Raw genomic sequence first — 17052 nt, forward strand, 5'->3', positions numbered from 1 at the left:
AGACTAAATGAACAGCCCATGTTTAATGATGGGAATATTTGTATTACTTTTTAAAGGTAGAGCACCAGCATGAGCCCCAGGAAGAATTAAAAGCCACCAGCCCTTATAAATGGAAAACTGATGGGATAGAATTGCAGTTCCTGACTTTTTTTAAAAAAATAATAACTACTGATTTATTGTCAAAGTGATGTACAGAAGGGTTACAGTTTTATATGTTAGGCCATGGGTACATTTCTTGTACTATTTGTTACCTCCTCCCTCATTCCCCCCTCCCCTTTCCCCCTTTCCCCCTTTCCCTCTCCCCCCATGAGTTGTTCAGTTGGTTTACACCAAATGGTTTTGCAAGTATTGCTTTTGGAGTCATTTAGTTCCTGACTTTTAAGAAGCTACAATGGAAGCCAAGCATTCTATATATTTTTTTCTATCTTTTTTTTTTTTATGATATTGGGGTTCCAACTCAAGGCCTTGTGCTTGCTAAGCAAGCGCTCACCACTTGACCTATTCTGCCAGCCTGGTTTTCCTTTGGCGATTTTCAAGACAGAGTCTCACTTTATTCCCCAGGCTGGCTGCTTTGCTCTGTCACTGGGATGATAGGTTTGGAGCCACTGGGCCCCCGCCATTGTGCTTCCCTAATAGAGTGGGATAACAGGAACTTTTGGCCATGTCCAGCCATTGATGAAGATGAAACTTTTGTACCTGGATTGACCTTGAACCATGATCCTCAATCTGGCCTTCCAAGTAGATACAGTGACAGCCTCGAAGCCACTGTATGTAGCTACTTTTTCTTATTTCTTTTTTTGAAGTCATTGACAGCGGGGAGGGGAAGGAAAGGTTTGATGTTGCCAGACTTTGTTACATCACTTACTCTAACCCATTTCTCATTGCTTCAGCCTTTCTGAAGTAGTTAGAATTCTGATAGAGCCAAGTACAGTGCCCCTGGAACAACTAACTACACATAGTATGAGGGACAAACCGGTTCTCCTAGGGAAAGCGCCACTGTGGACAAACAAAACAGAAGCCCCCAAAACAAACATTCAAAGACATACCAAGGGCTGCAGTACAGCTCAGTAGTAGAGCACTTGCCTGGCATTCACGAGGCCCTGGTTTCAGGTCTCAGAACCACAAAATAAAATTATATAAATTATATATATATATATAATATGTGTGTGTACTGTATATGTATATATATGTACACACACATGCGTGTGTGTGCATGTGTGCCAGTGCCAGTCCTGGGGCATGAACTCAGGGCCTGAGCACTGTCCCTGAGCCTTTTTGCTCAGGGCTAGCACTCTGCCACTGAGCCACAGCACCACTTCCAGCTTTTTGGTCCTTAATTGGAGATAAGAGTCCCTGCCCTGATGAGCATCCAACCTTGATTCTCAGATCTCAGCCTCCTGAGTGGCTAAGATTTGATATGTGAGCCACCAGCGCAAAGCTCGTAATTTTTTTAGAAGGCATGCATACCAATTGATTTTTGCTTTGCTCTTTTCCCCAAAAAATATTTTTATTTTTATTCTTAGTATAAAGATGAAGTGCAGAGTATTTACTGTTACGTAAGTCAGGTAACAATGTCACTGGGACAATGTTACTCCTTTCCTCAGTCTCTCCCAGTTTTTCCCTTCTGCCCCCACCCACAAGTTGTATAGTTCGTTTTCCACATAGTGTCTAGTGAGTACCACTGCTGCATTTGTTCATCCCTTTGCCTCCATTTCTGTTACCCTGCCAAAGACAGATAAATGAACAAACAAGACAGAAAGAAAAAAAAAACAACCATAAACAACAAAATTATAAAAACCTCATTTCCACTTCCTGAAATTCATTTTGATACCATGTCTTTCAACCTATCATCATACAATTCTCTTACCTTAGGCTATGTGTCCTTTTTCTAAGTTTGGACTCTAAAACTTTAGCTACATGTCCTGCTTCCAACCATGCATCCATAAAATAAGAGGGTTGTTATTCTTTATGAAACTGAATGAGGTAAGACCAAGTTGGAAAGGGGAGGAGATGACTCCTTGAGCCTGTGTCAAATATTTCCCAAGGGAAAATCTTCTTTGGTCACTGTTCTTCCCGCCTTGAAACCTGAGTTTTAGTCTCCAGGTCTACACTCCTGGGATTTCACATATCAGGTCTGGCCACTTGTCCTAAAGATGTACTCAGTAAATAGATGATGGTAATGGTGAAGGGCAGATAAAGGAGGTTTATTATGTGGCCTGGGAATTAAGATTGTTTATGTTACTTTTAGCTTTGAATAGACAAACAATTGGCAGAGGAGGTGAAAGATCTGCATAAACCGTCCCAACTACCAGCATGGTAGTTCTCCATGGTTCGCCCTGGTTCTCCATGAGTTCCGGTGAAATTATCCCTGTCCTCATTTGAGGGGAGCAGTCTGGTTCCCATGAGATAGTTCCTCCTGTGCCAGGCAGGATGCAGCCCCATCGTCATTTGCAGGTCTTCTATTGGGGTGAGGGTGTGACCTTCAAGACTCTGCTGTTCCTTAGGGGTAATTTCAGTCTCTTGTCTTAAAGGTATCTGTTCTTTTTATTCCCGGATTCTGACGTGTCTGCAAAGCATATGGCTTAGAACAAAATAGATGGGTCTACAAATTGGGCACAGAGATACCAAGCTTTTCTCTCTCTCTTTCTCTCTCTCTCTCTCTCTCTCTCTCTCTCTCTCTCTCTCTCTCTCTCTCTCTCTCTCTCTCTTTGTTGGTTGTGGGGCTTCAACTCTAGGCCTGGGCACTGTCTCTGAGCTCTTCATTTCAAGGCTAGTGCTCTACCACTTGAGTCACAGAGCCACTTCCCATTTCTTGGTGGTTAATTGGAGATAAGAGTCTGAGGGACTTTCCTGCCCAGGCTGGCTTTGAACCACAGTCCTCAGATCTCTGTCTCCTGAGTAGCTAGGATTACAGGCATGAGCCACTGGCATCTGGCTAGCTAAGCTTTGCTTTCCTTCTTCCCCCTCCCTCCCTTTCTTCCTTCCTTTCTTTCTCTCTTTCTTTCTTCTTTTCTTCTTTGCTAGTCCTGGGGCTTGAACTCAAGGCCTAGGCACTGCCCTGAGCCTCGTTGTGCTCAAGGCTACCTAGCACGTTACCACTTGCACTACAGTGCCACATCCAGCCTTTTCTGTTTATGTGGTACTGAGGAATTAAACTCAGGGCTTCATGCATGCTAGGCAAGCACTCTACCACTAAGCCACATTCCCAGCCCTGATACCAAGATTTTCTTTTGCATTTAGTTAATTCAAAGGCATAAATAAGTAAGGTACCACTGCTTTTTCAGCAAAAGCCGGCACGGGGATATAAGAACTCTTCGTGATTTCTCCCACGGGGAACCAACATCCTAATGGTATGATTTCACTTCATCTCTTTAAGCAGATTGTTCGTTTCCCCCTTTCTCCTAGTGCTGGGGATTGAACACATGTCAGATAAACACCCAACTGGAGCTACAGCCCTCAGCCCTCATATTCTAATCTTAGAAAGAAGAATTACTAAACTCAGGCCTATTCAGGAGGCTAATATCTGAAGATCAAGGTTTGAAGCCAGCCAGGGCAGGCAAATCTTGAGAGACTATCAACAACTAACCAGTAGAAAGTGATAGAGCATCCTCCTCGAGGGAAAAAGCTAAGTGACTGTATGAGGCTCTGAGTTCAAGTCCCAGCACCCACACCAGAGAGGGGGTGGCATTTTTGAAAGAGATTGGTAAATGGCAACCACTCCTGAAATCCAGCTACCCTGCCTTTCAGCCCTAACCTCAGGCAGCTGGCTAACCACCTTTCTGATAAGTCACCCTGATATCTGTGCCCTTCCCCACTTCCGGCCTCTCCTTTCCCAGGAGCAGACCTAGCCCTGGAAACACATTTTCAAATAGGCCCATCTTCCTCTGAAAAGCTGGGGTGACAGTCTGGTGACTGTTACATACAACATGGATAAAGAAGCATCCTTCTTCTGTTTTCCATTTCCCACCCAAACTCAACATGAGGCCAGATTTGGGCAGACTGTATTGTATTTTACAGTATGAGACATCCTGACATTGTAAACTGCCTTCACACCATCTGTTTGTGATTTCTCTGTGGCAGACTTCTCAGATCACCCCTGCGCAAAGGCTTTTTTTCTTTTTATTTCGTTTTAGTTCCCACCCCTTTTTGGTCTCTTCTGTTGACTTTTACTCAACTTAGATCTCACCGGGTTGAATTCACCAAATATTTGCACAAGATTGCATTGTTCATCCAGGCTGAGCTGGACCCAAGAGAATTTACAGATGAGTAAGAAACCGGCATCTTGCCTGCCGGAAGCTTACAGTCTAGGTGGGGGGGGGGGGGGGAAGGGATAAAGTAAGAATGAATGAGCTATGAGATAGTCCGTGAGAACTGGAGGATAGAAAGCTGGGAGCCTGGAGGGAGTATGTGTTGGAGGCCACATTTGAAATGAGAACTGTAGAGGAGTTGGGAGTTTCTCTGGCTGGGTAGAGGACGGCCCTGCTGAGAAATGCCAGCAGGAGCCAGGCCGAGTCTGCTAATCCTTTTAGGCAGAGCTATGAGGAATGCAGCCGGGCTGGGAGCTTGGGAGTGGTGGAAAAAAGCCTGGAAAAAGTATGTTGAGGCCACATTAAGGAAAGCTGACTGACTTTAGCATGTATCCTAAAGATTTTGACATTCCAAAAATCAAACTACTAACCCCTAAGAAAACAAATGAAGAATATTCCATAATACCATCTGACATGAGGCCCTACTTAAATTGCCCTAATTGACAAGAGTTAGTTAAGTATGTAATAACCGTTTGTAAGGAACTGAGCCTTTAAACCTCCTACCTGAGTCAATAAAGTTAAAAGAATAGAGCATGCTGGGCACTGGTAGTTGAGCTCATGTCTATAATCCTAAGATAGTCAGGAGGTGGAATCTGAGGATGGTGGTTTGAAGCCAGCTGGGACAGGAAAGTCCTTGAGACTTTTTTTTTTTTTTGCCAGTCCTGGGGCTTGAACTTTCCCTGAGCTGCTTTTGCTCAAGGCTAGCACTCTACCACTTGAGCCACAGCGCCACTTCTGGCTTGTTCTGTTTATGTGGTACTGAGGAATCAAACCCATGCTTGCTAGGCAAGCACTCTACCACAAAGCCACACTTCCAGCCCCTTTGAGACTCTTACCTCCAATTAGTCGCCAAACAGCTGGAAAGTGGAGCTGTGGTTCATGTGGTAGAATGATAGCCTTAAGTGGAAAAAAAAATCGAGTGAAAATGTGAGACCTTGTTTTCAAGTGTGTGCACATATACATATACACACAATATAATAATAACAATAGTAACAAAATAAAAAGAATAGGTCAGTAACCACTGGGACATCTTTCACCCATTCACCCATCTTCACCAAGTGTGAACATTTTTTTTTTGGTATTTATTTATTTATTTATTGCCAGTCCTGGGGCTTGGACTCAGGGCCTGAGCACTGCCCCTGGCTTCTTTTTGCTCAAGGCTAGCACTCTGCCACTTGAGCTACAACGCCACTTCTGGCCATTTTCTATATATGTCTTGCTGAGGGAGCGAACCCAGGGCTTCATGTATACAAGGTAAGCACTCCTGCCACTAGGCTATATTCCCAGCCCTGTGTGAACATTTTTATCACACTTTCCTTACTCTTTTTGTAAGAATCAGAACACTAACTTCTTAGCTGCCAGGCCAGCAAAATTGAGAATTCTCAAGACAGGACTTTAGGGATAGTCATTACATGGACTTCCATGATCCAAAAGTAGAATTTATGCTTTCTTTAAGTAATTTTCTGTTGAGCATCTGTACACCCTGTTTCCTAGAAGGAAGAACAGGTGTAGTACAGCAGTACCTAACACACAGACCATTTGCTTATGACCATGAACGATGGCCCAGAGTGCTGAGTTTCCAAAGTTTGCACTTTCAGAGTTGAGGTAGAAAGGTTTCCTCAGCACACACCAACCCCTCACTTCTCCATGCCTTGAGCCTTTGGGGGACTGGGGAGACTAGCCCACACAGACATTCTCAACACAGACTCCAAACAGTTCTCCAGCTTTTCTGACCCCTTCACCTAAGAAGAACCAAGCCCTAGACAAAGGAAGGGAGGAGTTGCAAATAGGAAGTAGGAGTTATACTTAACACTAAACCAGGTGGTTTTGCAACTTTCTGGTGGGACACCCAGTTCTGTTGGGGAGGGAAGAGGAAGAAAAGAGAGGAGAGGAGAGGGGAGAAAGAGAAGAGCCTGTGGGGGCTGAGTGAGTGTGGCCCAAACCTATCTATTCAGGAGGCTGAGATCTGAGGATCATGGTTCCAAACTAGCTGTGTCAGGAAAGTCCATGAGACTGTATCTCCAATAAACTGCAGAAAACCTGGAAGTGGAGCTGTGGCTTAAATGGTAGAACACTGCAAAAGCTCAGGGACAGTGCCCAGGCCCTGATTTAAGTCCCAGGACCAGGGCTGAGGGTTGGAGAATAGATGTGGGAAGAGTGGACATTGCTTATTGTAGGGCAACAGGTAGGAAGCACTTTACATGCATAATCTCATTTAATCACACCAACAACTCCAGGAAATAATTTTCCTTTTTCCTTTTTGTGCTGGTCCTGGTGCTTGAATTCAGGACCTAAGCACTGTCCCTGAGGGTTTTTTTTCTTGCTCTAGGTTAGTGCTCTATCACTTGAGATACTTCCAGCTTTTGTGGGGGGGGGGTATTAATTGGAGATAATGTTATGCCCAGATTTTGGGGTCCCCAAAGACCACCAAGGAGTTGAAAGCGCTATTATCACATGAGAGTCTTTATTGCAAGCTTGAGCCTGGGCTCAGGATCATCACGGATGCAGCAGGTGTGAATCGAGAGCTTGATCCTCCATTCAGCAGGGTTTTTATAGGGTTTTGGAGAACATTCCATGCGTCACATCATCACAGAGCAAATCGTGTCACACCGCGGGAAAGTTATAAAATAATTCTTAAGAATGACTGGCCTAATCAGTGGCGGGACGGGCCTGGTCGAAGGTGATTGGTTAGTTTATGGGGTTCGAAATGATTGGTTTAGACAAATGATCTGGATTGGGTCACAAGGGTGTCATCGAGTCTTCCTTAGCTTGAGGGGGCATCTGAAACTTCAAGTATTTCCTGTTATCTCTTGATCTGGGTTGGGTCCCGGGAGTCATTCTTAGCTTGAGGGGACACATTAACCGTGTTTCAGGAACACAAAACATACTGGCCACACTCCAACACATTTCCTTTGTGCCACAATGGCTTTTAGCATTCTAACTTTAACTGACACCTGTGGTCAAATGAAGTCTCTCAGGCCACCTTCATTATTTTAGACTGCATTTTGTTCAGGCTCTTCACATTGATATCTTCTGCAGTGATTCCAGGAAGCTTCAGGGCCTGGTCAGGCCCAAGCTACAACATTGAGGTGCACCAGCTGCTCAGGTTCTTCAGTAAGAGTCTTACAGACTTTCCTGACTGGGCTGGCTTGGAATCGTGATCCTCAGATCTCAGCCTCCTAAGTAGCCAGGATTATAGGCATGAGCTATCAGCGATAAATATTACCTTAATGAGGAAAAGAAACTGTAAAGCAAGGTTCAAGAGTTAAGTGACTTGTCCCAAAGCTTGTACCAGTAAATGGAAAGGCCAAGATGAGAGTTGATATCTGACTCCAAGAGCTCTTGATCTTAATCGGGAAGTGAGAGCCATTACACTCACCACCAGTAAGACTGCAGACACTCAAGTCACAGTGTCTACATGGAGCTGGCCCTGCTCCGCACACTTGGGCACTCTCAATGTAATTCAAAGCCCTTCATAATGAACCTCCACTCTGCCTTTCCATCTACATTCCCCATCACTCCCCATAACACACCCTAAGCTAGACAGGCCAAACCCTTCCAGGAAGCTGTTGGGAAGTTCCTCATTCCCACGGCTTTGCTGATGCCCTTGTCTCGTAGGACTCCTTGGACTCATTCTTCACACTGTATTCCAGTCTAACTCCTTCTGTTGTGACCACTAACTGCTTTTGATAGTTCCTGGGTGATCTAAAGAAGTAAAGTGAATATCCAGTTGTTAAGGAGTCTCTTTAGAAGGAGACATAGATAAATACATACAAACAACAGCAATAATAAAATAAAAAGTATACACAAGGTACCTAACCAAAGCCATAAGCACTTAGGAGAGAGTGATTAAGGGAATGAAGTAGATGTAGATAGAAGCTATAAAGTATGTATAGTAGGAACTGGGTATTTGTATTTGTTTTTAGATATTTGCCTGGCAGACAAAGCTGGCAAGGACTTTTGAGAAAGAGGCCACTTCCTGCCTAAGTAACAGTGGCTTATTCATGAATCTTTAAAAAAATTTAAAAAAAGCTGTAGTTTGTGTAGGGAGACCTTCAGCCCATAGGAGTAGAGCTACTTAAAGAGTCCCATCATCAGATCTGTGTATGCATGCTAGAATTTTGACTATTTTTTTCTGAACAATTATTTATTGTCAAAGTGATGTGCAGAGGGGTTACAGTTTCATACGTAAGGCAGTGGGCAGTGGGTACATTTCTTGTAAAATTTGTTACTTCCTCCCTCATTTTCTCCCTCCCCCTCCCCCTTTGACTATTTCTTAATGGATGTATGATGGGCATTTGATACGAGTTGAACAGAGGCGAGTCAGGAGTTATTAGGTTTTAAGCAGTGCTGTGGTTAAAGCACTAAAGCCTGTTTGCTTTTTGGTTTGTTATGAATTTTGGTTTTTAGCTTATTCTCCCCCCCCCTTTTTTTTTGTTAGTTGTGGCACTGAGATTTGAACTCAGAGCTTCTTGATTGCTAAGCAGACGCTCTCCCACTTGAGCCATGCCTCTGGCCCTAGCATATATTAGTTGTACTGGACTAGAGCTCTGGCAGTGAGGGCAGAAAGCATAGGCTGGTTTCCAGAGGTGGACATGTTGAAGGAGTCCATGAAGAGGGTGAGGGGGCTGGGGATATAGCCTAGTGGCAAGAGTGCCTGCCTCGGATACATGAGGCCCTAGGTTCGATTCCCCAGCACCACATATACAGAAAACGGCCAGAAGCGGCGCTGTGGCTCAAGTGGCGGAGTGCTAGCCTTGAGCAGGAAGAAGCCAGGGACAGTGCTCAGGCCCTGAGTCCAAGGCCCAGGACTGGCCAAAAAAAAAAAAGAAGAAGAGGGTGAGGAAGAAATAACCGACGGCTGCTCCTAAGGTTCTTCCTCGAGCCCAGGGGGGTGATGGTGACTCTTTCCAAGACAGGGGTTGCTGCAGCAAACTCCTGCCCTTCTCACCACGTGTACTTACTTGTCTAGAAGTGAGTGTTCCCTCTGACAGAGACTGTACTGCATCACCCTGCATTTCACTTGCACGGACACCAGTGTGATGGTTGGCTGTAGTGTTTCCTACCTGAGAGGAGATAGACACTAATAGCATTCATTTCTAGTTGAGATCCAGTTGTGCATGCATTGGGTGGGGGGAGGCTTGAACTCTGGCTTTTTGTTGGTTAACTGGAGATAAGAGTCACATGGATTTGGCTGCTTGGGCTGTCTTCGAACCTCAACCCTCTGCCCTCAGCCTCCTGAGTAGTTAGGATTTTAGGCATGAGCCACCCATGCTGGGCTCTGAATGTATATCAGAGCTTCCTGAGAGAAGATCTTGTGCCCACCTCTCTTCACTTCATCTATGGATAGAAATCTGTCACTGTGGCTGGAAGGTGCATGTTTTACACTGTTTCATTAATTCCCATTTTAATATAATGACCTCTCTCATTCCTCTTAAAAATCACTTTAGGGCTGAGAGTGTAACTCAGTAGTAGAGCATGTGCTTAGCTTCAGCCAGGCTTCTTCAAGTGTCCAGTACACACTCGTGCGCACACACACACGCACATACACACACACACACACACGGAACAAACAAAAGCCACATACTTTATTTTTTATTTTTTTGCCAGTCCTGGGCCTTGAGCTCAGGGCCTGAGCACTGTCCCTGGCTTCTCTTTGCTCAAGGCTAGCACTCTACCACTTGAGCCACAGTACAGCGCCCCTTCTGGCTGTTTTCTATATATGTGGTACTGGGGAATCGAACCCAGGGCTTCATGTATTCGAGGCAAGCGCTCTTGCCACTAGGCCATATTCCCAGCCCCAACACACTTTATTTTTTGCCAGTCCTGGGGACTGGACTCAGGGCTTGGGTACTGTCCCTGGCTTCCTTTTGCTCAAGGCTAGCACTCTACCATTTGAGCCACAGCGCCACTTCTGGCCTTTTCAGTTCATGTGGTACTGAGGAATGGAACCCAGGGCTTCATGCGTGCTAGACAAGCACTCTACCACTAGGCCACATTCCCAGCCGCCACACACTTTAAATAGCAATACGGAGCCTTGCATGTTGTGATACAATCATTCCAACTGCTGGGGTGTGGGGGAGAGGCAGGGGATCACTGTAGTCCAAGGGCATGAATACAAGTTTGGGTGACTCCATCGCACCCAATAGCTGGTGTTGTGGCAGAAGCACAGTGGGAGGATTGCAACCAGGCCAGCAGGATCTGAAGCAAGACCCTACCCCATAAAAATAACCTGTGACGGGGCTGGGAACATGGCCTAGTGGCAAGAGTGCTTGCCTCGTATACATGAAGACCTGGGTTCGATTCCTCGGTACCACATATACAGAAAATGGCCAGAAGTGGGGCTGTGACTCAAGTGGTAGAGTGCTAGCCTTGAGCAAAAAGAAGCCAGGGACAGTGCTCAGACCCTGAGTTCAAGCTCCAGGACTGGCAAAAAATAAAATAAATAAAATAAATAACCTGTGAGAAAAGGCTCTTGGAGACATGACTTAAGTGGTAGAGTATTCACCTAGCAAGCAAGTGTGAGGCCACAAATACAATCCCCAATAGTGTTTAAAAAATAGAAAGAAATTGCACTTAAAAAATGAAATAATTAAAATCAATGAGATTCCAGAAAATTAGATCTTATTTATTTATTAATTTATGTTTGTTTGTTTGTTTGTTTTACCCCACCCTAGGGCTTGAACTCAGGGCATAAGCACTGTCCCTGAGCATTTTTTTCTTTTGCTCAAGGCTGGCACTATAACACTTGAGCAACAACTCCACTTCTAGCTTTTTTGGCAGGTAGTTGGAGATGAGAGTCACACAGACTTTCCTGCCTGCACTAGCTACAAGCCACAGTCCTCAGATCTCAGCCTCCTAAGTAGCTAGGATTACAGGTATGAGCCACTAGGCACCTGGCTTACCTTATTTTTTGTGAGGTATATATCTGAGATACATATTCTTGAGTACACTACCACTTACCCTCAGTTAGCTAATTTTGAGCAGAACCACAAAACATTATCATTTTTGTCAGCAACATATTACATTGCTAATTGTATGTGTCATGTCCCAGACTCTGATAGAAGACTATAGATGTTTATAATATACTTGACTATAATCTGTTCTTTTAATTTTCTTTTTGCCAGTCCTGGGGCTTGAACTTAGGGTCTGAGCACTGTCTCTGGCTTCTTTTTGCTCAAGACTAGCACTCTAACACTTGAGCCACAGCACCACTTCTTTTTTTTTTTTTTTTTTTTTGCCAGTCCTGGGCCTTGAACTCAGGGCCTGAGCACTGTCCCTGGCTTCTTTTTGCTCAAGGCTAGCACACTGCCACTTGAGCCACAGCTCCACTTCTGACTTTTTCTATATATGTGGTGCTGAGGAATCGAACCCAGGGCTTCATGTATATGAGGTAAGCACTCTTTGCCACTAGGCCATACTCCCAGCCCCTGTTCTTTTAATTTTCTATTGTTATTATAAAGGTGATATACAGAGGGATTACAGTACATAAGTCAGGTAAAGAGTACATTTCTTTTTGGACAGTGTTACTTCGTCCCTTGCTCTCTCCCAGTTTTTTCCTTCCGACCCCACCCCCAAGGTATACAGTTCATTTTCATCATAGTTTAACTGTAATATTACTGGATTTTTCTGTTTTATGTCCCCAGGTACTGCAAAAATTGGGAAAAACTGTAGAAACCAAAGATGAGCGATTTGAGCAAAATGCCAGCAACTTCTACCAACAGCAGGTAATCCGGACTGGGGGGAAGGGGAATCCGGAGGAAGAAAGAAGACACCAGGCTTAAGTGGCAGAACACAGGGTTTGCTAGACAGCAAACATCCTTACCAAAAGTTTTGGGGGGGGGGGGTGCTGGGAATGTGGCCTAGCGATAGAGTGCTTGCCTAGCATGCATGAAGCCCTGGGTTCCATTTCTTAGTACCACATAAACAGAAAAGACCAGAAGTGGCTCTGTGATACAAGTGGTAGAGTGCTAACCTTGAGCACAAAGAAGCCAGGGTCGTGCTCAGGCTCCGAGTTCAAGCCCCAGGACTGGCAAAAACAAAAAAGTTTAGGGGACAGAGGGGGCTCTTTTTTCTTTCTTTGTGCTAGTACTGGGGCTTGAACTTAGAGTCTGGGCACTGTCTCTTAGCTGTTTTGCTCAAGGCTGTCATTCTAGCATTTGAGCCACAGCTCTTCTTCGGGCTTTTGGTTAATTGGAGATAAGAGTCTCACAAATGTACATGCCCAGGCTGGCTTTGAGCTGTGATCGTCAAATCTCAGCCTCCTGAGTAGCTGGGATTACAGGTGTGAGCCACCAGTCCTTGGTTTCAAAGGCCTTTTTTTTCTCCCAGTGATTTTTTCTTAGTATTACCAAGGTGCTATGTTACCAGATTGTTAGACAGTATCAGGAAAAAGGGAAGAAAATGAGCTTCAAAACAATAGTGATTTCTACACTTCCTAAACTACGTCCACCATCCACCATTATTTCATATCCTTGAAATTTTTTTGTATGTATCTATATGGTACCTAGATATGCCCATAATAAATACATGTGAAATTATTGCATTGATTTTTTTGTTGTGGTGGGGGTTTTGTTTGTTTTTTTTTCTTTGTGGGGGGTCAGGGTCTTCCTGTGTAGCCCAGTCTGGCCTCAAACTCAGGACTCTCTTGCCTTAGCTTCCCCAGGCCTGGAATTCTAAGCTTCTGCTTCACAACTTGTTACATGCAGATGGTTTTGCAACTTGCTTTCTTTTCACTTGATAACATGATACAAATATATGTTTAGATATTTCAGATTAAGTATTCAGCCAAATGTGTTAGAGCTATCAAAAAAATAATATAGCAGCATTCTTTAATATCAAGATATCCAAGCCAGGGTCTGGGAATGTGTGGCCTAGTGGCAAGAGTGCTTGCTTCATATACATGAAGCCCTGGGTTCGATTCCCCAGCACCACATATATAAAAAAGGCCAGAAGTTGCGCTATGGCTCAAGCTGCAGAGTGCTAGCCTTGAGCAAAAAGAAGCCAGGGACAGTGCTCAAGCCCTTAGTCCAAGCCCCAGGACTGACAAAAAAAAAAAAAAAAGATATCCAAGCCAGGTGCCTGTGGATCATCCCTGTAATCCTAGCTACTCAGGAGGCTGAGATCTGAGGATCATGGTTCACAACCAGCCTGGGCAGAAAAGTTCCATGAGACTCTTAGCTCCAGTTAACCACTCAAAAACTGGAAGTAGAGCTGTGGCACAAATGGTAGAGTGCTAGCCTTGAGCACAAAGAGGCTCAAGGATAGCTCCCAGGCCCTGAGTTCAAGCCCTATGATGGCAAAAAAAAAAAAAGAGAGAGATGTCCAATCAAGGGCTGGGATGTAGTTCAAGTGGTAGAATGCTTGCTTAGCATATGCAAGGCCGATGATTCAAAACCTAGTACCAAAACAAAACAAAAAAGTTAAAATTAATTAAATAAAACAAAAGCCAGTATTCATATTCCCCTGACTGAGTCATCATTTTTTAGTTGAAATCAGCTATTCATTGGCATGTTTAAGTCTCTTGGATATTAAGTTAAATCTCTTAATCTATAGACTCTAATCCCTCTCTTATTGTAGTTTATTTATTGAAACCAGGTTGTCTTGCAGGGCCCTGCAATTTATACTTCGCTGATTGGATTTTATTTTATTTTCTGTCCCCTGCATTTCCTGTAAATTGATCAATTTAGAGGTCTACTGAAGTTTGGGCTTTTGGTTTAGTTTGTTTTGATGGCAAAAAATCTAAGTAGTCTGAATAAAGTGGTGTATGCCTATAACCCATTCAGGAGGCTAAGGTGGAAAGATCTAGGTTTGAGGCTGGCCCGAGCAAAAGTGTGTGGTTCAAATTGTAGAGCCCTTCCTAGCAAGCATGAGGCCCTGAGTTCAATCTCTGGAATTGCCAGGAAATAAAAAAGAAAAACTACTTCATAAATGTTACTATAGTCTTCCATCAGAAGGCACATAGTGTTTGTGCTTCACACCTGGAATTCATGTTTAAGAAGCTGAGACCTAGAGGATTATGGATCAGAGCCAGCCTTGGAAGAAAATGCTTGAGATTCTACCTCCAATTAACCAGAAAAAAAACTCAGCTGGAGGCTTAGAGTCAAGACCCTGAGTTCAGGCACTGGTGCTGACAATAACAATAATAATAAAACAGAACTATTCTTTTTTTCCCTTCCTAGATCTCCACTAGATCAAACACTTGCTCAGCACCTGATCACACTCTTTGCTCTTGTTCTGCCAAGAGTTTGGTTTTCTATAAGTCTATTTTTGTTTAGCAAGTAAGGAAGTCCAGACAAGAATCTTTTTGTTCCTTCTAGCACCCCGCCCCTGTCTCTTTAGTCGTTGGTGTCTAGCTGACTGCCTAGGCCAGTGCCCTATCACTCAGCTACTTCCCAGCATGCTAGCTGCCGGAGACAAGCTTCTGAAGCCAGTGGTTCATTAACTGAGGGCTGGGATTGTTTGTATAAGGGGTGGCAAGGACTGACTGACTCTTGATGACAATGCCAAGAATTTAGCAAGGTTTCATAGAGCAGGGTGATAAAACCATAAGATCTGGAGTAGAACTGGCCTTACTCCTACATTTATGGATGCGGAAACTGAACCAAAGAAGTGGAATAACTTGCTAGTTGGGAGGAGAGCCAAGTTACCTGACGCCCCAGACAAGTGAGAACACAGGACTGGGAGAATTCCATCTCTCAGGAAGGGAAAGGATGCTGGGGTTAATCAGCCTGCAGTCATTTCAGGAAAGGATGGACAGGTCAGAGAAGTAAAGTGACAGTCAGTGATGTGCCATCTTACTCTATGTCGCGTCCTGCCACCAACCCCTTCCACATCAACTCCTATACTGCATCTCCCCAAAGGGAGGAACAGTAGCATAAAGGAAGAATGTTTGAGTAAGAGGCTTGATTCTAAACCACAAGTGGAGATGACTCCCTGAGGTGCAATGCAAGGCACAGGGCATTCACGTTTTCTGGGCTATGACAGAAATGGTAAGTACCTTATCGTTTTGAACAGTGCATGGTCCAAGACTTGATCTCCAATATTTTTCAGACTGAGGATATTGTTCTACTGAGGAAAAAAAAATAGGGATTTTTATTTGTTAGGATTACGCAAAGTAGGGCTGGGAATGTGGCTTAGCGGTAGAGTGCTTGCCTAACACGCATGAAGCCCTAGGTTCAATTTCTCAGCACCACATAAACAGAAAAAGCTGGAAGTGGCGCTGTGGCTCAAGTGGTAGAGTGCTAGCCTTGAGCAAAAAGAAGCCAGGGACAGTGCTCAGGCCCTGAGTTCAAGCCCCAGGAATGGGGGGAAAAAAAAAGTAAGCCAGGTATGATGGTGCATACTTATAAGCCTAGCATTCAGGAGGTTGAGGCAGGAAGATTATGAGTTTGAGGCTAGCTTAGACTATATAAATAAGATCCTGTGCCCAAACTGAAAAAAGGCGTGGTTCAAATGGTAGAACTCTTGCTTAGCATGTGCAGAGCATGTGCTCTGGCTTCAATGCTGTGGTAGCAAAAAGAAGAGGATGGAGAACTTAACATAAAATAGTGTAATCATTTTTATTACTCAGAATTTTTTTTTGTTTGGTTTTTGTTGCCAGTCCTGGGGCTTGAACTCAGGGCCTGAGCACTGTCCCTGGCTTCTTTTTGTTCAAGGCTAGCACTCTGCCACTTGAGCCACAGCGCCATGTCCAGCTTTCCTCTATATATGTGGTGCTGAGGAATCAAACCCAGAGCTTCATGTATACGAGGCGAGCACTTTACCACTAGGCCATTCCCAGCCCCTCAGAAAATTTTTTTTGAAATCATTTTCATGGTGAAATAATAAGTCCACATTGTTTTTCTTTTGAGAAAGAATCTGAAATACTTGCTCGTTTTTATAATCCTCCAAATTCTTTCAAAGCTCTTTAAAACCTTGATTACTACATTTCAAAACTCGAAAGCTGATACTTATCTACTATGTGCTGTGTTGTAGGGCAGTGGTGCCTGTAAGCCTAGTCATTCAGGAGGCTGGCTTTGAACCACAATCCTCAGATTTCAGCCTCCTGAGTAGCTAGGATTATAGGTGTGAGCCACTGGCACCTGGCTGTCTGTGAGATTCTTGTTCCATCATTGTCTTATACTGTGTGCATGTGCCTTCTCAGCATCACTGGCTCATGCTGCTACTCCTAGCTACTCAGGAGGCTGTGATCTGAGGCTCATGGTTCAAACCCAGCCTGAGCAGGAAGGTCCATAAGACTCTTATCTCCAGTTAACCACCAGAAAGCTGAATGTGGAGCTGTGGCTCAAGCAGTACAGTGCTAGCCTTGAGCAAAAGAAGCTCAAGGACAGTGCTCAGGCCTTGAGTTCAAGCCCAGGACTGACACTGACACACACACACACACACACACACACACACACACACACACACACACACACACCATATTTTTTAAAAATTAAAATCTGTCTATTTAGTCACCAAAGCTATTTTTCCCTTCAGGCAGAAGGCCACAAGCTATACAAGGACCTGAAGAACTTCCTTAGTGCAGTCAAAGGTGGGTATTTTGCACAGGAGAATCACTAGGCATTTATGGAGAGGCTGGGAATGGGGTTGCTAAACCACCACACCTGGGTTTCTTTCCACTTGCCTCCAGGTGCTCTATGGGCCTGGGAGTTATTATTTTTTTCCTAGCCCAGCTCCATCCCAACATCTTTCACTGATAACCTTCTAAGTTTGGCCTTCTGAATTGGATCCTCTGCTTGTC

The 17052-nt window shown here is 44.3% G+C and overlaps 1 protein-coding gene across 2 annotated transcripts in view; it reads left to right on the forward strand.

Annotated features, from left to right (window-relative positions):
* Positions 1–17052, forward strand: part of Bin2 (bridging integrator 2) — a 37539-nt gene that overhangs the window by 1406 nt on the left and 19081 nt on the right. For both annotated transcript variants that reach the window (XM_048364223.1, XM_048364217.1), the window contains exons 2-3: positions 11954–12034; positions 16788–16842. In XM_048364223.1, coding sequence (XP_048220180.1) covers positions 11954–12034; positions 16788–16842 — 136 coding nt within the window. The remainder of the gene's footprint in view (positions 1–11953; positions 12035–16787; positions 16843–17052) is intronic.

Source organism: Perognathus longimembris, chromosome 1 (genome assembly GCF_023159225.1).
Source record: "Perognathus longimembris pacificus isolate PPM17 chromosome 1, ASM2315922v1, whole genome shotgun sequence".
In the NCBI taxonomy this organism is placed as follows: Eukaryota; Metazoa; Chordata; class Mammalia; order Rodentia; family Heteromyidae; genus Perognathus; species Perognathus longimembris.